The sequence below is a fragment of the Solanum lycopersicum genome, chromosome 1 (genome assembly GCF_036512215.1).
Source record: "Solanum lycopersicum chromosome 1, SLM_r2.1".
In the NCBI taxonomy this organism is placed as follows: Eukaryota; Viridiplantae; Streptophyta; class Magnoliopsida; order Solanales; family Solanaceae; genus Solanum; species Solanum lycopersicum.
The window spans coordinates 83932850-83954789 of NC_090800.1; the positions used below are offsets into that span (position 1 = coordinate 83932850).

The 21940-nt window shown below is 30.7% G+C and overlaps 2 protein-coding genes and 1 non-coding gene across 3 annotated transcripts; all 3 read left to right on the forward strand.

The window, feature by feature from the left end:
- The first annotated feature begins 628 nt into the window (after window positions 1-628).
- Window positions 629-701, forward strand: TRNAE-CUC (transfer RNA glutamic acid (anticodon CUC)). Its single transcript has one exon. It is a non-coding gene; the product is annotated as a tRNA-Glu (tRNA).
- A 10642-nt stretch (window positions 702-11343) lies between these two features.
- On the forward strand, window positions 11344-16990 carry LOC101256524 (protein WVD2-like 2). The gene is made up of 7 exons (XM_004230032.5): window positions 11344-11875; window positions 13810-14274; window positions 15057-15127; window positions 15232-15325; window positions 15457-15528; window positions 15663-15773; window positions 16263-16990. The coding sequence occupies exons 2-7, from the start codon at window positions 13813-13815 to the stop codon at window positions 16749-16751; spliced, it is 1299 nt and encodes a 432-aa protein (XP_004230080.1). The 5' UTR covers window positions 11344-11875; window positions 13810-13812; the 3' UTR covers window positions 16752-16990.
- A 144-nt stretch (window positions 16991-17134) lies between these two features.
- On the forward strand, window positions 17135-20720 carry LOC101256809 (pentatricopeptide repeat-containing protein At3g62470, mitochondrial-like). Its single transcript, XM_004230033.5, has one exon. The coding sequence runs from the start codon at window positions 18266-18268 to the stop codon at window positions 20339-20341; it is 2076 nt and encodes a 691-aa protein (XP_004230081.1). The 5' UTR covers window positions 17135-18265; the 3' UTR covers window positions 20342-20720.
- Window positions 20721-21940: the final 1220 nt, after the last annotated feature.

The following is a 21940-nucleotide window of genomic DNA, read 5'->3' on the forward strand; positions in this document are numbered from 1 at the left end:
TAATTTGATGTCGCTTGATAACTATTAATTTTGGATGTGCACAAGTAGGCATTTTAATTTGTGTAAAAATTGAGCAAATTGACACATTCGTACTGCATGGCACCCTACATGTAATTTTATATCTTACATGATGTCCTGACGTGTATTTTGTTATGTAGGACACTTGTGTCTTATTCAAACTTATACAAATTCAAGTGTTTTATATGTGTGCACATTTAAAGTTGGAGGGCATAATTATTCGCTAAATCCAAGTTAAGAATCATGTTCATGTATTATGCATTTTCTTTTTATTAATTATTCAACATTAAGGGTGTGTTCAATAAAAAACCATACTATATATTTTTTCGAAAAAGAAGTGACTTATTTATACTTTTTTTCACTTTTTCAATTTTGCTGCTCTTCTCCTTTTTTAATATATGAATTAAAAATATAATCTTATATTATATATAATTTTAAAAATATTATTAAATATTTGATATAAATTGTGAAGTGTGGGTGAAGACGGAGTGTGTTGAGTGCGAGGAGTTCGATTTGATAAAAGCATGTGTTGAGCCCCTTCTTCCAACCACCTCTCAAATCCTCAATTCGACGACTCTATATTATATTAATTTAGCTACAAATAATAAGTTCCGTTGTAGTCTAGTTGGTTAGGATACTCGGCTCTCACCCGAGAGACCCGGGTTCAAGTCCCGGCAACGGAAATATTTTTATTTTTAATGTCAAAACAAATATTTTTTTCTATTTTTCGCTAACCTCAAACAAATATCTCTAAATAAAATAGGATGGTACCTAATTATCTTTCTAAACATGTTTTTTCTATGTTTTGCTAATCTCTAACAAATTACTCCAAATAAAATAGGATTAGTACCTAACTATCTTTCTACACATACTTTTTTTCTATTTTTTGATAATCTCAAACAAATTGCTCTAAATAAATTAGGATTAGTACCTAAATATCTTTCTACGCATATTTTTTTTTCTATTTTTTGATAATCTCATACAAACTGCACTAAATGAAATAGGATTAGTACCTAATTATCTCTCTACACATCACATGTAATACTTCCTCAAAAACAAATTACTCTTAATAAAATATGATTAATACCTAATTATCTTTCTACACATCACGTGTAATGCGAACTTAAAATGTTATATGAAAATCCAATATATTTAGTTATTTTTAATACTATAAGAACTAATAAATAGTTGGAAAAAGCTTCTCTCTTTTTTCAAGTTGGTTAGTATCATTAATTAACCAATAAGGGTTGTGATTGAATGGTAAGTATTCTTTTATCTTTAATCAAGAGGTCACAAGTTCAAGCCTTCTTGGGTACAAAATGTTATTCTTATAGTAACCTGTATTTATTAGGTTAACCAATGAACAGAAACAGAAATAAGATGAAGCAGAAAATACATAAAATACAAGAATTAATTCGAGTCCACAGAAACTATTGTGTGTTCTTAGAAATTTAATCCCCTCGTGTTTGAAAAAATAAAAAATTGACTTCCTTTTATAGCCATTTTCAGCAAGGAACGTGCCTGTTCAGTGAAATTTGTTCAGACCCATTTTATCCAGAAAGTTGTGTCTTTTGGAAAAAATAACAACTTTTCGAAAAATTATGTCTGTTAGGAAAATAACGACTTTTTGGAAAGTAACGACTTTTCGGAAAGAGTAACAACTTTTCAGAATGTTACCGTTACCCGCAAATTTATAAGAGATAATTTAAATAAATTTTGTCCAAAAAATTTATCAATCAAATCATTTTCCGAAGCCGAGCAACGACGGCGGCACAAGGGGCATCTTATTCTTAGCTCTTTAAGAAGTAATGGAAGAGTTTCTTTCTATGAGGACAACAATTTCCCTTTGTTTTGCCGATATGGGAGAAATGACTTTTCATTTGCACTTTGCAAATTACTTTTCATTTTCCCTCCAAAATAGTTTCCTCACTTTTCATATTCTCTCTTTTCTTTTTTCATTCACACTTGCTAAAACCCAACACAAAGTCCCTCGCGAATACGAATTTAGATACAAAGTCCCTCTTGGATACAAAGTCGCATTTGTTAGGGAGCGCTTTACCTCCAATGTGGGATTTCTTGGCGCGAATTTCGCTTTTGTTAATGAGCGTTTTACCCCCAACGTGGAACTTTTCGGCACCAATTCAAATTTTGTCGTACCCACAATGTGGGACTTTTCGACGCGAATTCGTATTTAGGTACAAAATCACTTTTGTTAGGGAGCACTTTACCTCCAATGTGGAACTTTTTGACGCGAATCGAGACTTTTCGATGCGAATTCGAATTAAGGTACAAAGTCGCTTTTGTTAGGGAGCCCTTTACCTCTAATGTGGGACTTTTTGACGCGAATTCAAAATTTAGTCGAGCTCCAATGTAAAACTTTTCGGCTCAAATTCACATTTAGTCGAACTCCAATGTGATATTAAACACCGGGTGAAAAACCAACCACCAAAAAAAAAAGAGTATCATTAATTAATAGTTGCAACTATAAATTAAGTGTTCAACCAAAAAGTAATTTCGTTGATCCACGCAAATTACGCACTAATTAGAGATTATTAACTGGTAATTTTTCTTCTTATAAGTCCACAAGTCTAATCAACTCTTTGGGAAAAAGCACTCCGAATTTTAATCTTTGTTCAACCTTTTTCTTCTTTTTTTTTTTAAGGAAAAATTCATTAAAAATGTTCTTATTTACTGTTAATTCTAAAAGCTTTGTTACTATTTCATTTAAATCTTTGTTTTACACGACCAAAAAAATAATTGTTTTAAAATATTCCAAGGGCTTTTTTTCAGAAGAAAAGTAGAGAACTTTTTTTCTAAAAGTGGTCATTACTATTAATTATTGGGTTAATTAGGAAAATGAATAACAAATGAGATAATAATCAGGCAATGTAAGTGAGGCCAATTTTTCTTTTCCATAATTACATCCTTGATACGTGTGCAATTATTATAAAATTTACATTATAACCACAAACAATAGTGTAAAACAATAACAAAGATAGATATAGATTGGAAAATATATTTTTGGATAATTAAGGATAATGTACAAGTACCCCTCAATATATGCCCGAAATTTCAGAGACACACTTATACTATATTGAGGTTCTATTACCCTTAAACTTATTTTATAAGTAATTTTCTACCTCTTTTCGATCTACATGACATTAGCTTGAAAAAAAAGTCAATTAGTGTTGGTTCCACAAGATAGTGTCACGTAGATCGAAAAGAAGTAGAAAATTATTTATAAAATAAGTTCAGGGATAATAGGACCTCAGTATAATATAAGTGTGTCTCTGAAATTTCGGACATATATTGAGAAGTACTTGTGCATCATCCCTAATTATTTTTGTATTTTCTTTTATCACGAAGAAAAATATTAACACGGTGCATCATATGGAACAAATAATGAGAGAAGTTTGCTTTTACAACTTCAGAAAAGAAAAAAAATTAGTTCAGCGAAGCAATTATATATGAAAATAATGTCAAAAAGTTTAGAAGGATAATTTAATATTATCCTATTAACTTTAAAAATGGAAATGTATTGCTTAAAAAAAGTTTTTTTTTTTAATAATTATTTACCAAACTTATATTTTTGTCTTGTTTTGAAAAATTATAAGGTTGGTACTAGGAATATTTTGATTTTATTCCACAAATCCAACTACCAAGAATTTGTGGTACTCAATTAATATATATGTTGTAACTAACACCAGCAATAATGTCTCAAAGGGGATTTTCATGAATAATTTATGATGGATGGCCAATTTTAACTTACTTTGTACTACCGCTCTTCAATTATTAAAACATGCTTCCAAGTCTTGTTCACAAATAATAAATCATATATTAATAGCATTTTGCATACCTAGAGAGGTCATGAATGACAAGAGAGCTAATAAAATAAGTAGAATTGAGAGGTTCAATTAAAAAAAAATTAGTAAAAAAATTATATTATTTTTATATCGTTAAAATTATTTTTAAAACATGACATGTATATATTGACTTTGTGTAATATAATTTCCGGTGCGAGTAAGTTTTATCTCAGAAAGAGAGTGGGTTGGTGGGGATTATGAGAATTTTGTGTGAAATTTGTTTTTCTACTTCTCTAAGGAGTTTTCTTAAATTCTAAGAATTATGTTTTTGAAGAAAATATTTTGACTAACCAACCATTAGAATTTTAAGACTATATTTTTGAAAATATTTATGTTATATCAAAACACACTTGGCTATGATATATATATATATATTTAAATTTACGGCAGAAGTTTTCTGAATTTATATTGTTAGAATTATGAAATATTATTTAATTGATGAATTAATATTTATTAATTTAAATAGTATTTTTGAGTTTCAATAAAAAAAATAATTTTAGTTATAAAAAGTTCAAAATCATTATATCTTACGCCAAAAATAATTTATTTTTGATTTTAAAAATATTAGTTAGTGTACAAATAAATAAATAAGTAAGAGGATACATATTCAATTCGACTACACATAAATAAAAATAGTAGTCAAAATAGTAATGAAGATAAATATCTTCCAATAAAAAATATATCCTAACTAAATTCATGCGTTAAAACTATTAAATTTCGATAAACCAATTTCTATCGAATTCACATTACACCTATACAGTGAAATCCCTACCTTGAGAATGTGCCGTCCATCATGAAACAAGATTGACCCACAATGTAAATCAACAAAAAGGCTAAATATTTTTTGCTATATTTTCGACAAATTAAATGGAAGAAAATAAGAAGAGAATTCCAACACGATTAATAAAAAAAAATTAACTAAGGCCAAGTCGTTTTCTTTGTTACATTCCTTTTCAATCTATTCTTAACAATAAAATTATCAATATCAATGACGATAGTACATAGTTTTTCTTTAATCAAAAATATCAAATTCGATTTTTATATATATAAGAGTTTTTAATAAAAAAAATTATCTTTTACGTAATATAAATTCAAAATATCAAACTTTAATATGAGTATCAGATATCAGACGAAACGAAAAAAATAAATAATAATGATGATTTGGGGATGCATGAGTAATCAAATTCAAAAATGCCACCGACTAATGTTTTCATGCTTTATTTGATTGGCGCCGTTGACATTTCAATTCAATTTAATTTAATTTATTTCCCCACCTCTAATTCCTACTTTACGTATGTACGTGCTACCTTACGATCCCCACTTATATTTGGTCCCATCTTTTTTCTCCTAACACATTCTTTACATGTTTCAAATTAAAATCCCAACTTGTATACTATAATATTTAAACTTCTTTTTTAATTGCACTTAATATATTAAGATAGGTATTAAAAAAGACAAAGGAATATATATTAATGAAATAATTAATGGAGCGAATAAAGCATACTTACTAATTTAATTGTTCGCTCATAATTTAATACTATGTATTAATATAAAAGATGAAGTCATATAGATTTGAATATCGTGTTTAATTGCATATATGTTTTGAACTCTCTTTGAAATTTTGATAATTGATACGTTTTCAAAATCGTGATCAGAGATGACGGAGTCAGAAATTTTAAAAGGAATTTAAAATTTAGTAAAAGAGGATTCGACATCTATTATATATATATTTAAAAAATAATTTTAATAATGTATAAATAATAAAAGAATTTCACTAAAAGAATTTATCGTACAATGCTTAACTAGAGAAATCATAATTTTTTTAAAATAAGCTATAAACTAGATATTAAATATTCAATATCTATATTAAAGTCGAAGAAAAAAAGGAATTGACAAGTCAGGTGAGCAGGATTAGCAAATCTTGTTGTGGACTCCAATATTTGACTACCAAAATATAAAAAGGCATAATTTGAATCACATTTGCCGACTTTACTACTTTTTTTTGTTTTATTTTGTCATCCCATGGCCTTCAACTTTTTGTAATACTTCTAATAACTTTGATCCCCTATAGTTCTATTTATTTGTAGTTTGTTTTAATTTAACGCAAAAATAAATAATTTTTTTTAAATATAATATTTAGAAAGTCAAAAATTAAGTATTTATAAAAAATATAGACGTAACATATATATATTTATTTTTTATTTTGATACACTATTTTAGTTATATTCCATGTTAACCCTCTGTTCATTTTAACCCTCTGAGATTTATTATTTATGTACCATTCAAAGACGGTACTAATTTTTGCGATTTTTTTTTCTTCAATTGTATTTTCGTTATTTTGTAAATCGACATGTGTTTGTTAGTTTTCGTAAAAAATAATTATAAATTAACGAGCATTCATATAATCAACTCTTTTTTTTTAGTTTTGTATATTTTCGAAAGTAAAATAAATGACAAAAGTGATTTGGTTTTCTTTCTTAAAAACATTTCATTTAAATGATATCACATATTTATTTATTTTTCCTGAATTTTATGCAAAAATTAATTTTTTATTTTTTTATTTAACTCAATACGAATAAAATAAATTTATATTCAATATGATTAAAAGGACTCTTGCTCATTGCTAATAACATTATTAAAATATATATTAATTTTTTTCCATATTTTTCAAGTTGTACTAAAGCAAATGTTTATATATTTTAAGAACTATTGGCGGACAACATTAATTTTAAATAATAAATACTCCACTAAAGAAATATAACATATGTCTATGCAAAAGTATCAAGTGTTTTTCTTTTCCACTTTAGATTAAATATATCGTTGGTGTTCAATTTAGACTAAGAAGTCAAATCAAAACATTCGAATATACAATTTAAAATGGATGAGAGAATTATTAAAGATGTAATCAAACACAAAAAAATAAAAAGTTATCTTTTCTTTAATTACTTCCCCACATTTTTTTCCTTACATTTTTATCATGGTCTAGTAGCATAACTCCATGAAATTTGACGAAAATAAAATACTTTACGTAATTTAAATTGCGATACAAAAATTATTATTGTAATTGCAAAAAAAGAAAAAAAACTTTCTATGACGGCTCGTAATTTGAATTCTAAGAAAAAAAAATCTTTTCTGATTTTTATATGCTACTTTCAAATCTCTTTTAATTTTTTAATATTTAAAACAAGTTGTTGACGAATAACAAAACCAATTGACCCATTGTCATTAAATTTTAATACTGAATAATTAATTTAAGTCGCCACAAAAGGAATATCTAACTATGAAAGGCACTTATGTATATTTAAAAATGATTTTTTTTAAAAAATAAAATAAAATTATCGATCGCCTATCTTGCTAAGATTAATATGTAACGATTTAAGAACTTGATCAATTTATTTATAATTGTCACTACATCTTACTAAATTAATAAATTTATTTACGAGAAAGATTTGAATTGATCTTAAGCAATTAATCAATTTAATAATTATTATCGTAACACAAACCTTGCAAGCAATCTATATTTTGTCTTGATTATTGATTAATCACTATCTTACCGAAAATTTTCTGATTAGTGGACCCTAATTATCTTTTCTTCTTTAGTAAGTATATATCAAGAATCTTTGTGTATATATATTTTTTCAAGATAAGAACGTGTACCATATAATATTAAAAATAACAATGTTGGGTTCACTTTTGTAATGACTTTTTCATTTTGATACTTTATATTTTATTAATACTTTAGTTTAATTTTCTCTGTCAGTTGGTGGATTAAAGTGTTGTAAGAAAATTAGAGGATGAAAGCTCTACCAATTTGCCTCTTTGTCAACAAAACTTTAATTATAGTTTTCTTTCTCAAATTTCTTCACAATAAATAAATAAAGTTTCCAAATATTTGGAGAATTTTGAATATTGTGTGGTTAATCATAATGGATCGTTTGGTAAAATGTATTAAGAAAATTAGAAAAGTACACATTAGCGCTGAGTATTATTAATATATATTTTTTTGGTACTCTTTTTCGACCTTTAGTTATACTTCCTTCATTCACAATTGCACTTCCGTTAAGAAAAATTTAATACAAGCTGTAATTTGATTAATTATAAAGGGCAGAACTGAAAAAAAAACAACTAATATTTTTTTTTATTGTTTCAATTGACAATTAATCTTGAATATTTATTTTTAGTATAAAAAAACTATGGACGGAGGGACCACTCTTTATCGTATATTAAAGTGTGTATTGCAAATATCAATAATTTATAAGTATTGGCAATACAATAATTTTAATACATGCATTAAAATGATTAAAGATCCAATGGCCCCTCAAATATTTCTTTTTACATCTTTTTTACCATAGTATACAATTTACGCTATTATTTTTATACATCAAATAAAACAACGCATAAAAATAATTTATGTATAACTAATTCAATAACATATACTATTCATGAATTCGAAGAAGATCAAATGTACGAACAGTATTGCTTGTTTTGTGAGGTAAAACAAGTATTTTTAAAATAATATTACGATACAAAGAACAAATGAAGAAAACTATGTGACTATTGAATAAAATAGCCTCAACCTTCTCCACATAAAAAATATGACAAACACTCAATTGCTATTTAGGGGAGAGACACCTTATACGTAATCGGTTTATTCAAACCTTCTTCGTCAAAAAATTATATTATTTATGTATGATTAAAATAATTATATATATATATATATATTAACAATCAAATTCTTTCGACTTGTTCATGTGTCTATTTCTAAAAATTTTAAATCGTTAAATAAAAAATTTTCACAATTTTTGTGTCGGTTTACTTTTTAGAATAGTTTTAATGTGGTAACTAACATATACATAAAATTAAAGAAGTATCAATACATATAAACACTTCAGATTTAATATTATTTAATGTAAGATTCTTTTGATAAAAAAATTAACAAGAAAACTATTTTTTTATTTATAAATATGACATTCATTTACTATGCCATTAAAAAGTATTGGACAACATAGTAATGGAGAGGATCTTTTCATGTCTTCTATCACACGAGAATAAGAAATTGACAATTCGATATACTTAATGCATTAAAATAAAAGGTTTAAATGTCTCTATAAATATACTAACAAAATACCTAATTTGGATGTAGATTTGAGCTTATTTAATTAATTACATGTAACATTTCAACTAATTTTTTGACTTGAGGTGTAAATTATAGTATATATGTCTTATATCACACATTTATTGTCATACAAATGTTGGTGATATGACTTCACCATGCAACTAGAAATTAGTTCATTATATTTCATCATTATAACTTCTTAACAAACTCATCTAACTTTTAACTTTACTCTTATGGTAACTTAACATCAAAATATTAAAGGAGTATTATCATCAATAATAGTCTCAATTTTTTCATTTTATTTGAGTGTATGTAGCAACACTCATGTTGGTGTTAAGTCAATTTTGTATTATTTGGGAAATATCGGAAAAAGTTGTTAAAAAAAAATATATTCGAAGTGCGTAAATAAATTTTTTTTCCATATGTAGTTAAGGTGTGAATTGAGATAGATAGAGGTGAGTTTTTGTGTTTATGTATGAAAATACATTGCTAGTTCATAAAAAAATTGAAAAAGATAGTCTTTTCCGATGCGCTATTATTGTTGCTTGATTTTGGCTTCGATTTTGATTTCAGCTTTAGTTAAATGATTGATTGATTTATTTTTCGAATCAAATTATATTTCTAATATCTGTTAATTTTTCACCTTCGTACGGTGAAACTCAAAACCCCGGACATTTTTGAAATTCTCTCCCCTCTCTTCATAGCTATCTATATATAGTTTTGAAAGCGCACACAAATAAATCATGAATTTCTTATCTATTTTATGTTTGATTATTTCGAACTTCACCACTAAAAATTACAATATTTAATTATGAACTTCATCATTGGTCCGTCGTTATTTTACTCACAGCTAAAGAATATTTGACGCTTATTCATCTCTAAACAATATTAATAATAAATTTTACTGTTTAACTATAAAATTTGTTTTTTTTTTCCTTCAAAATATAGGAAGATAGAAACAAATAAGTCCAAACACAATTTAAACTTTTAAATATATATTTTTTTAAATCTTACTTTATTAATATATATTTTAATTTCAAATTGTACACATACATATTTTTTTTTATGTAAAATAATGTGGTAAATATTTAAAAAAATTTGAAGTGTAGGGTAAAAACTAGTTCAGGCAAAGGGCAATAAAAGCATCTCCGACAAAAAAGCGAAAAGATGAGAGGCTCAGAGTGACAGAAGGCCTATATGTAAACCCTACCTTTGTCTAAAACCATAACAACAAAAAATTACTACTACTACCATACCCCTCGAGGTAATTTTTTTTTCCGACTAATTTAAATTTATATCGAGTAATTTTCTTTTTATACTTAAACTACAAATTATAATTTTGAATAAATTTGAAATAACAAATGATTTGCGAGTTTTTCTGCTATTATCAAATATTAACTTAGCCCCACCCTTAGACTACCCCCACCCTACCCTACCTAGTACCAAATATAATTAAGTGAAGCAAAATTTAAATGATTTTTTTTCATATTTATGATTTAGTTACATACTATTCTGAAAACTCTTGGACAAGGCAAAGTAAAATGATGATATTTTCAACATACTAGATTGTGTTGTTGTTGCTTAATTAAAAAAAAAAAGTTTTAGTTTAAATTTTTGATTCTTTCATTTATTGAGAATTTATCAATTTAAGTTGTGAAGTGTGAGAGCTCGAGATAACGCGAAAAAAAAAACAAGATGTGGTGCTTTGTCTCAACTATCTAAAAGTAGAAAGATATCAATTTGAGATGATTGATTTTCACTTCACTTTTAAGTATAAATTTCTATTTCGAATTTTATGAGAAGGAAATCATAAATCGACTCCACAATCGGCAAATACAACTTAACCATGTTATTATTTATATAATATATTTACTACTAATTGTTATTTTTATTAATATTTTAGATTAAAATTCACTATTAGACTCGAAAATAAAAAGTAAACTGTAAAATAATACTTTTATAATTTTTTTAAAAAGATACTATTATTCAACTAACTTTACCATCAACAGACGTGATTGCTCCTCCTTAATCGAAATCTCGTATTCAATTTTTGAGTCTAATTTGAAAATGTTTTCTTTTAAATAAAATTCTTACGTGATTTAAATTAGTCAAATTTTAATAAACATATCAAAAAAAATATTTTTTTAATTCAACTAACTTTGAGTATTTGATTCAACATGGGTAGCTTTATTGAATTCCTCCCCCTTCTTTGGTTGAAAACTTAAGAAAGAGATGGAAAAAGGAGGGATTACTATTTTAAATTTTAAACTTCCAAAATAATAAAATAAAATATTTGCTAGCCCCACTTTTTCATATAAATATAAAATCTTATATACTCCCTAAAATGCAGTCAACCACCCAAAAAAAAAAAAGAAGATAAAAATATAAATTTTCATTTTTCCCTCCAATAAATTACAAAATTGATATTTATAAGGAAAAAAAGAAAAAAGGAAAAAATATTAATGGTAATTGATATGACTATAGATCTACTGTACAGGCAACTGCCCGACAATAACGGTGTTGAGACTCGAGATTGACCAAGAAAAAAGATAAAAATGGAGCTGAAAAAAGAAGCATAATTTATTTAAAAAAAATAAAAAAGATAAAAAAGAGAGAAGAGGAGAAAGAAAAGGACAGACAGAAGAGAGAACCAATAATCATAACAATTATACATACATAAAATAAAAAAAAAGTAAACACAAAACATTTTTTTTTTGTATAGTTTTACAGAGAGAAAACAAAAAACAGAGGCAGAGGAGGAGGAGGAGGAGGAGGAGGAAGAAGAGTTGGTTTCACGTTTGTGGGGTTTTGTGTTTTTGCTGTGTTTGAAGAGATCTCTATCAGATCAGAAGCTTAAAGGGTCATAAAAGATAACCTCGTAAGGATTTATTTTTTCCTTCTGATCTGCATGTTTTGAAATCCCCCATTCTTTTCTTTTTGTTTTTTTCTTTGGTGGGGTTGTTTCAGGTTAGGTTCTTAAGCTGAAAGACTCAAGTTTTTGGTAAATTTTTGTTGTTGTTCATTTTTCTCTGTGTATGAACACATTTTATTATGTGGGTGTTTGAGTTTTGTGGTAAAGATTGGATTTTTTTGGTTAAAATCTTGGAAAATGGAAGTGGGGTTTGAACATGAGGAATTTTAGGGTGTTTTTCTTTCTTTCTGAGCTAATTCTGTTTATGGGGTTGAGAGTTTGGTTCATTTTTATTTTTATTTTCGTGGGTGTTTGAGCTGTGGGAATTTTGCCTTCATGTCTATGGCTTTTTTTTTTCTTCTTTTTTTGTTTTGCATAAGAGTTTGAAGTTTGTTTTTTGTTATGTATTTGAGCAATTTGGTGCATATGTTGGAGGCATTGAGGGTACTAGATTGGGTTGATTCCTTTTTTCTTTTTTTTTTGTTAAAAAATTTTTCCTTCATTTTTTTCTGGTTTTCAAGGGTGGGCTATGCTTTTTTGTGTCTACTGAAGGGGCTGTTTAGGCTGTGTTTCTGTTGGTTAGAAGATTATTACTTCCTCTTCTTTTGCGCCAGAGTTTTCACATTTCTGATAGATTTGAGCATTTGGTTCTGCAAATTTGGATAGATACATTTATTCCTTCTGTTTTATCTTTCTTTTGTGCACCCAGAGATTTGTGAATTGTGAGGCTTTTTTCCTTATGCAATATTCAGATTTCAGAGATTAGTTTCTTTTTCATGTCATGAGCTTTTTCATGATTGGAATTAGACATTTGGGAGTCTTCTTTCTTTAAGTGTGGCCTCCCTTGAAAAATATTGTGCCACTTTGCATTCTGAGGTGGTTAGGATATTCTCCTGATCTCTCTCTTTCTTGCAAGTTCTTTCCCCTTTTAGTTCTGTAAATTTTCCAATTCTAAGATATTTTTGGGGCCTTGTAACATTCTATTTGGCTCTCCAATTTTAGTGTTTGAGAGGTAACCTATAGGGTTAGATTTTTTGATCTCTACCTCAAAGACTTTGTTTGTCGGGCCATGTCATTTTCATAGGGGGATTAGATTCTTTCATATGTAAAGTTGGTCACTATATAAATGGTAATTCCTGATATGAGGGAAAAAGGACTTTCTTGAATTTTGAAGAACTTCTCTTTCGATTCAGGAATATATTCTTGATTTGCTAGGTAGATGCTAATTCTTCGGACTGCTTTACTGAAACAAAATAAATGAACTATTGGGATCTAAAAGCAGGTCGCTGGAGACTCCTGTTGTTTCGTTATTTTTTGCTTGCACCTTTACCTTAATGCTTCCGACTGTCCTAACTGTGATTACTATATTGATGGAAATATTTTGCTTGATCAGCTGAACATTTTCTGTCCTCAGAAAACTAAATATGTTTTTCTCTGGACTAAGGACTGAGCTTGTAACATTATCACTTGGTTTGTTGAATGGATTGATCTCCTCACCTAAGGCTTAAGCTATTAGACAGAAGATGCATTTATTTGCTTATAGATCTGCAACCTGGTTTATTTGACTCCATAATGTGCCAAATGTTGTCGACGGGGACATCATTTTGGGAATCATTGGAATTATACTTGTCTGAATTTGTGATACAGTTGCATTTCTTGACTTCTAGAATATTTCTGGGGACTTCGTTCTTTCTTCTTCCTTCTGGGGTTAGAAATGTATGTGTTACGCTTTATTAGTTATTTGTTTATCTTTTTTGGTTTGTGATCAAACAATGAAGTGTGTAATGACTTTATTTCTGCATGTCCTGTAGTCCTTTCATCTGTGAGTCACAAGTTATAAGTGTATCTACCCTTGAGGGATTGCATTTTTAGGCTTTTATTCTGTATATTTCTTCTTGCAGGTGATGGGGAGAGACGTTACAGGTTTACGTTCTGATAAGAAACCTACTGTTAAGCCAAATGGTGTCACCCATGGTGCAGTCCATGTTGCCCCCAGAATTGCCAAGGAAAGGGTTGAAGCAAAGGAGTTTGAGGCAGAGGATCACACTGCAAATGGCACACATGTGGAGGAAGCCCATGAGAAGCAGGATGTACTATCTGTGAAAAGCACTAACTGTGAACCTGGCCCGATTGAGGGAAAAATTACGAAGACTGAGGCTGTGAAGTCCAGTGACAAGAAGTTGGGCTCACCAATGAAACCTTCATCTGATTCTACTGCAGCAACTGAAAGTCCAGCCCCCCCAGTTATGAATTCATCAGGGAATGAATCTGAAAATCATGAAAACACTCAGACTGTTGATGCTGGCTCGAATTGTTCATCAAAGTCCATCGATCTGCAGTCTCCTATGACTTCACAAAAATTGCATGTAAGATTTTGTTGCTTTAAATTGATACGAACAATCTGGAATATGCTGCAGTTCTTATAATCTGGACTCTGTTATTTGCCACCATATAAAGGATTGCATTTGTAAGGGGCCGTGGATTTTATTTGCAGCTCAAAGATGTCCAGAAAAACTGCTTGCTAAATCCTGCTATTGATTATCTGACAATGTTTAAAGTATTTTTGAACCAGCATAAAATCCAGAGAATGATTTCTTTTCTGTAGGTTTTGGTGGTGTTTTGGTGGGTGGTGTGAGTGGTAAAATGAATAGCCTGAAACGAGTTGATGCTTAATGCATAACTTCTTACTCCTCTATAAATATGTCAAGATTTAAGTTCTATGATGATATCTGGATGCTTAGTGGGAAGCTCCGAACTCATCACCACGTAAACAAAATAGGCTTAAATTTTGATGTTGATATCACAGTAGCATTAACTGGGTATCTTCAGCAAATCATGACTCAGGTTTTGCCAAAAAGTAGATAGATTGATTTTGGATTGCAACTTAAGTGAGTTAGTCACTGAATGAAGAAGGACAAAAAGTTGGCTGCAGCAAGCAGAACGATAATTTACTGCAACCTGTACCGAACGCAAATTCAGTATCTTGTTTGAATTTATCAGGCTTCCATACTATTATTTCAGTCTTTTGGTTTCATTATTTCACATCCTTCATAACTCTATATAATACTTGTATCTCCTCTGATGTCATGTAATTCTTGTGCCCTTATGATCAGACCACTGACCTTGAGAATCCTTTATCTTGTTGCAGCAAAATTCTCCCATGATGACAAGGAAGTTGCGGATGCAGGATGAAGATGATAATTGGTCTTTGGCTTCCTCGTATCCTTTTATTGGACTTCTAATTCCTCTTTTTGCAGACTTCACTATCAAAAATGTCTGTTTTTTTCCTTGTTCTTCTGGGAAATCTTCCTTATCTTTCATAGAACTGCAGCTTCTGTGCGGACAATTAGGTCCAAGGTTACTGTTCCTGTAGCTCCAACATTTAAATGTTCTGAACGCTCAGCGAGACGTAAAGAGGTATTTTCCTGAAACTTGAATGAAATTCTTGTTCAAACTAAGCTCCTCTCGTCGTTCATAATTAACTTGTAATTGTGCTTTGTTTTCTCAACAAACATTGCTATCTCAATCTTTCTCATTTTATTATCTAGTATTACACAAAGTTAGAGGAAAAGCACAAAGCTCTGGAGGCGGAGAAACAAGAATATGCAGCCAGAACAAAGGTATTATGTTGTAGCATGCATGGATTAGTTTCTCACAACATTTTGATTGCCCCAACCTTTAGGCCTGGTGGGGAGAAAAATGACACGTTGTGAAGTAAGATAATTGACCCCTAACTTATTCTCTACAATTTTAGGAAGAGGAAGAGGCAGCAATTAAACAGCTTAGAAAGGCCATGTCCTACAGAGCAAATCCAGTTCCTAATTTTTACCGTGAAGGGCCACCTCCAAAGGCTGAACTTAAGAAGGTACTCTTCACGTATATATATACTCTTTGTTTATAGTTGGAAGTTGGTTCCTCTTGCTAATATTTTTCCTTCTATCCTGTATAAGAAACTTGTCCAATGAAGGCAAGGGTTTGGCTAGCATAAAATATGAATGACCAATTTTCTAACTTCAATGCCATGTGATAAATCACAGTTACAAATGTTGTTGCCTCAAAAAGGATTTCAGAAGATAAAACATGAAGATGCTAGTTAGTGCAATCAATTGTGGAATGCATGTGTTCTATTTGCATGTTTAGTCTATGTTCGAAAGCGATGGTATTAGACATAACCGAAGCAACTTGACTCTATAAATGACATATTTTGAATGTAATTTAGACCTAAATGTGTCTTCTACTCCCCAAGTAATTGATCAAACAATCATGCAACAATCTTGAGTTCTGTTTTTTCTGATGTACTAGATTGAGTTTGTATCCTTGTAAGCAAATAAAAATGTTCCTGCTTTGCATGCAGCTACCAGTCACTCGTGCCAAATCACCAAATCTAACCCGTAGAAAGAGCTGTAGTGATGCAGTCGGAGCATCTCCTGAAGAAAAGAAAGCTTCTGCTAGGGGTCGTCACAGCATTGGTGTTTACAAACAAGGCAGTCCTACCCCACCCACCCCCAAAAGCAAAGATCGTGTGAGTGGTCGAATCAGTAATGGAACTCCTAGAGTCAAAGAACCTACAAAGTTGGTGAAAGCAAAAAAGGAATCCTCTTTGAAGGAGATGAAGGAAACACCAATTAAGGAGATAAAGGAAACTCCAATTAAGGAGATAATAAAGGAAGCTCCAATAGCAGAGTCAAATGGAACTCCAATGAAAGAGACAGATGAAGCTCTGGTTAAGGTGACAAACGTTGCTTCTGTCAAGGAGATAAAGGAAATTCCCGTCTTAGAGATGAAGGAGTCTTCTGATACAATGACAGAGCAAGTGTCTGAAGAAACTGCTGCTCAATCATGAGCATTGAGCAATTAGTCTTCTTTTTCATTTCCTTTTTCTTTTTCTTTGTAGTTTATCATCGAATCGAGATGTTCCAGGCAAGGTCAAATTGGCCTTTGTCCTTTCTTCTCGGCAATGACTTGTTGAAGTGATGCTTTGAAACTGTGTTGTATATTATATGTAATTTTCATTTGGTACATATGTTACATAGAAAGAGACTCCTGTTGAACATTTTGTTTATAAACATAACTTTAAGAACAGTTTGGCTGGGTTGTCTTACTGTTTCCTTGCCCATCTATTGAGTGACTAGTACTCTATATATCTCCAAAAGATGGCTGGACAGTTTGTGCTCAACGACACTCGGTTAGTGAATTGCTATGTTCCCATCTTTCTCTTCTGTTCAGAGGGATTCATATTAAACGAATAAATGCATGATATGTGTTTTATCAAACATTTATCACTTCATGATTAATATAATACTATTGTCTGGTCTGTACTACAAACTTGGTAGGAACAGATAGCAATCAGTTACTTTCTTCTATAAAATGATATATACTTTTTGCCTATTTGGTACAATTTAGAAAGAAAAAAATCATCATTTCATAAGGATATAATCATAAAGGTTGTTGCCTTGTAGGGTACTTTTGTGGCATAATTTGCTCAGGTGAAATGATTCTTGTTTTGACATGCTGTTATCAGTCACTCATTACAAAAATAATTTGTGAAACAGTAGACTGTAGAGTGAAGAAGCAGCAAGTGTTCAGTGGTGGGCGCTAAAGGGTACAATCAAATTAGTGTTTCAGTAAAAGCTACCATGGAAATATGCTGCGACATGATTAGTGATGATTTATGTAATCGATTTCAGTTAACTTCAAATTTAAGCATTCTAGTTGTTATTGATGTAAGATAAAGCTTATAATCACTTTTTTCTTCAGGAATATACTATGTCTAAGATTATTCTACTTAAATGAACAAATCAATTTCTCATAATTTTTTTTTAAAAAAAGCAGTTAAGTTAATTATATAAAACATAACATTCTTTAATAATAAACACATCAATCATTCAATCTTAAGTAGAAAATACATGAGGTCTTATGACTACTAAAGCGAATGCGTATGATTAAAGAAGATTAAAATATTTTATGTGATTAACACAATATCATCATCGTCGAAAGAGCTATCAGAAAAATTCAAACTATCTCATTAGAACGGAGTGTTTATTTAAAAATGAAAAGAAAATAACATATTTTATGTGATTAATTTAACAACTTATTGACAAAGAATAACTTATACCAGAAATATTCGGAATATTGAATTGGAACACTTTGCAAGTGTTTTCATTAAAAAAGGGAACTTTTTTTTAGTAGAACAAGATAATGTACAAGTTACTATGCACACTGTACAACTCTGAACAAAAGCATAATCTTAATAGCCAAAAATTTCCAATAGGCCCAAATCTCGCTGCTGCGATCTTGCAAAACTAGCTCAAAAATCCCAAATTGGTGGCAATTTTTTCCACTTCCAATGGACTCTCAATGGCTATTTCCATGAGGAATCTTGAAAAAGTTGCAATCTTTAAGCCTTCTGAGCACACAATTCCACTGCTCAGCTTCAAGGGCTATCAACTCCTCAACAGCGCCGCCACCCAGTTATCCTCTGTTGATGATGACCAACAAGAGGCAAGCCTACGAGGAAGATTTAGAAGAAGAGAGCAAGCCTTCTGTATTTTTGGTAGCTCTCTGCCCTTGTCTCGTTTGTTTCATTCTTTTGCTCATTGTAGTATCCATTTTTCTCATTGTCAAGTTTCATCTCTTTTGCCACACCCCACTTTACTCTGTTTTTTTCAAGAAAAGTTGTCATTGAGTAATCCCAGAAGAATTTGGCCTCTTTTGCCAAAAGGGTGTTTTTATGTTACCAATAGTCACCCAGATGTGAAGTTTTTGGAGTTCAATACTAAGAAATTTAGCACTGTACAAACTTCACTCTGTAATTCTCAAGGGAAGTTGTTATTTAGTAATTCCAGAAAGATTTCGCCTTTTTCGTCAAAAGGTTATTTTTATTTTACTGGTATTAATTCGAATTTGAGGTTGAGTTGTAGGGGAATTTGTAGTTGTGTAGATAATGATGGTGAGTTAGAAAGTGATAATGATGTTGATACTGAGAGCGATGAGAGGGTGGTGGAGTCGAAGGCGGATCCTAAAGAGGTGGAACGGGTGTGTAAGGTTATTGATGAGTTGTTTTCGTTAGATCGGAATATGGAGGCTGTTTTGGATGAATGTGGGATCAACTTAAGCCATGATTTGGTAGTAGATGTGTTGGAGAGGTTCAAGCATGCTAGAAAACCAGCATTCAGGTTCTTTTGTTGGGCGGCTATGAGGCCAGGGTATGCTCATGATTCAAGAACGTATAATGTAATGATGGCAATACTTGGAAAGACGAGGCAGTTTGAGACTATGGTTTCGGTTCTTGAAGAAATGGGGGAGAAAGGTTTGCTTACAATGGAGGCATTTTTGATCTCCATGAAAGCATTTGCTGCAGCAAAAGAGCGGAAGAAAGCTATTGGGATGTTTGAGTTGATGAAGAAGTATAAGTTTAAAGTTGGGGTGGAGACAATCAATTGTTTACTTGATGCCCTGGGAAGGGCAAAGCTTGGGAAAGAAGCACAATTATTGTTTGAGAAATTGGAGCATAGATTCACACCAAATTTACAAACATATACGGTTTTGCTCAATGGTTGGTGTAGGGTAAAGAATCTGATGGATGCTGGTAAAGTGTGGAATGAGATGATTGATAAGGGTTTTAAGCCTGATATTGTCGCCCATAACACAATGTTGGAAGGGCTGTTAAAGTGTAAAAAAAGGTCTGATGCGATCACGCTGTTTGAGGTTATGAAAGCAAAGGGTCCATCACCTAATACAAGAAGTTATACGATCTTGATCCGGGATTTGTGTAAGCAGGGTAAGATGGATGAAGCAGTTGCCGGTTTTGAGGAAATGCTTAGCTCTGGATGTGAGGCAGATGCTGCAACGTTTACCTGTTTGGTAACAGGCTTTGGAAACAAAAAGAGGATGGATAAAGTCTTTGCCTTGCTGACGGAGATGAAGGAAAAAGGATGCCCACCTGATGCAAGGCTGTATAATGCACTGATCAAATTGCTAATAAATCGACGAATGCCAGTTGATGCAGTTACTTTGTATAAAAAGATGATCCGAAATGGAATTCAACCTACTATTCACACTTACAATATGTTGATGAAATCATTCTTCATGACAAAGAACTATGACATGGCTCATGCAACTTGGGAGGAAATGAGCCTGAGGGGTTGCTGTCCAGACGAAAATTCTTACACCGTCTTCATTGGAGGGCTTATAGGGCAGGGGCGATCTATGGAGGCTTGTAAATACTTGGAGGAAATGATAGACAAAGGCATGAAAGCACCTCAACTTGACTACAACAAATTCGCTGCTGATTTTTCTCGGGGTGGTAAGCCTGATATACTGGAGGAGTTGGCTAAGCGAATGAAGTTCTCTGGAAAGTTTGAGGTCTCAAGTCTCTTTGCTAGATGGGCTGAAATGATGAAAAGTAGAGTAAAGCGTAGGGATCCCAGCTGATGAGCAATGCAAACAAATTCTGTCCTGGCAGTTGAATTTTATGTTCTCGATAATGCAGATGAGAGGATCACTAACCAACCAGTAAAGAGACAAATCAGTGACAAACGGAATGTCAGTTTTTGATCTCAGCCATATCATACAAGGTCTGAATACGAAAATTCATTCTTATTCCTGCTGTAAATTCCTCTTGTCACAGAACATCTTGTTTTTCGTACTTTTATGTTTACCTAGTTCATCATCTGTTCTTCTGCCATTCATTAGGCTTCTTGGTGATTCAAAGCATGTTTATATTCTTGTGCTGTAGTATGTTTCACTGTACTTGCTGGAACAACAGAACACTGCAATCATATCTGTTGGCGATACTTTTGTTCTTTCAGGATCTCACATTGCAGCCAAATGCCCCCTAACCTAGCAGTCTTATACTTTACGGGATCCTATTACCCCTGAATTTTTTATTTTTGATACTTTGTGACCCTTAAATGCCGACCTGTCCCAGAAGGTAAATACACCTCTTGTAGGCGCGTATGGATTCCAACAAAACGACATAAAATGTCTAAAATTGAATAAAATAGTTCATGTGACAATCTCTCATAGGAGATTATATAATTAATTCATTTTTTTTAATTCTTTCGCTTTTCTTATATCACAAAATTGTTATACTAATTTCATGATTTCTTCGAACTTTTCTCAAAGTCCCTCAATGGTGATCTTCTAAATAGCTCCTAATCAATTTGTAGCTACTGATTTATGCTTAATTAAATCATACATTAACCGTTTTTAGTAACAACAATTACCCAACTCATAAGAAACTTTAATATGTAAAGCTCAAAAATGGGGTTCAAGTTTTTTAATTAAACCCCTCATAATTTCTAACAAAATAAAAAAGGTCAAACCACAATGAACCAACAATTATAAATTTGAAATTTCACATTCTCATTTCATTCTTATCAAATTTGATTTTGACTCCCACATTTGTGAATACTTATTTGTTGATTTTTGTTTTTCAAATTGAAAGTTTATGTAGACTAGCTATAGAGTTGTTCTTTTTCTTTAATTTGGTGTTTGTTTCCTCATTTTCCCTTATTATTTTCTAAAATAAATCATTAGGATTTTGGTAAAACGATCTGGTGCTCCAAATGAATTGTTAATTGAAGAGCTTACGCACAGTAAAATTATATACGCAGTATATTCAGTAGTTTTGTTTTTTCTCATCTACTACTCGTTTGCTGATGATAATGAGACAATTTTTAGTTGTATGATATACTTATTTACTCTTTAATTAATTAAAATGTATTTGGTTTCAATTTAATTTTGCTGTTCAAATTGGTTAGTCGTTTAGTGTTACAATATGTTTTACGATATAAGTGACAATTACACAAATTAAGGAGTATATGAAGTAAAAGGAGAAAAAGAAAAAGGAGTATAGGGAATTTCACATTGAAAAAAACTAAGGGGTTAGGCAAAACTTAGTTTATTTTGAATTTGAGTTTTAAATAAAGAACGCTAATAAAAGATATAAATAAAACTTCACTATTCATGGTATGTTGAGTATATTGTTGTCTTCGATATCGTGGTAAGATAGAAAAAATATTTGTCACA

Bases quoted from the DNA above. Each gene is read 5' to 3' on its own strand.
- LOC101256524 (XM_004230032.5), top strand. From the start codon at position 13,813: ATGGGGAGAGACGTTACAGGTTTACGTTCTGATAAGAAACCTACTGTT. The intron at 15,128-15,231 runs GTATCCTTTTAT...TATCTTTCATAG, and splicing joins AATTGGTCTTTGGCTTCCTC to AACTGCAGCTTCTGTGCGGA. The intron at 15,529-15,662 runs GTATTATGTTGT...CTACAATTTTAG, and splicing joins AATATGCAGCCAGAACAAAG to GAAGAGGAAGAGGCAGCAAT.
- LOC101256809 (XM_004230033.5), top strand. From the start codon at position 18,266: ATGGCTATTTCCATGAGGAATCTTGAAAAAGTTGCAATCTTTAAGCCT.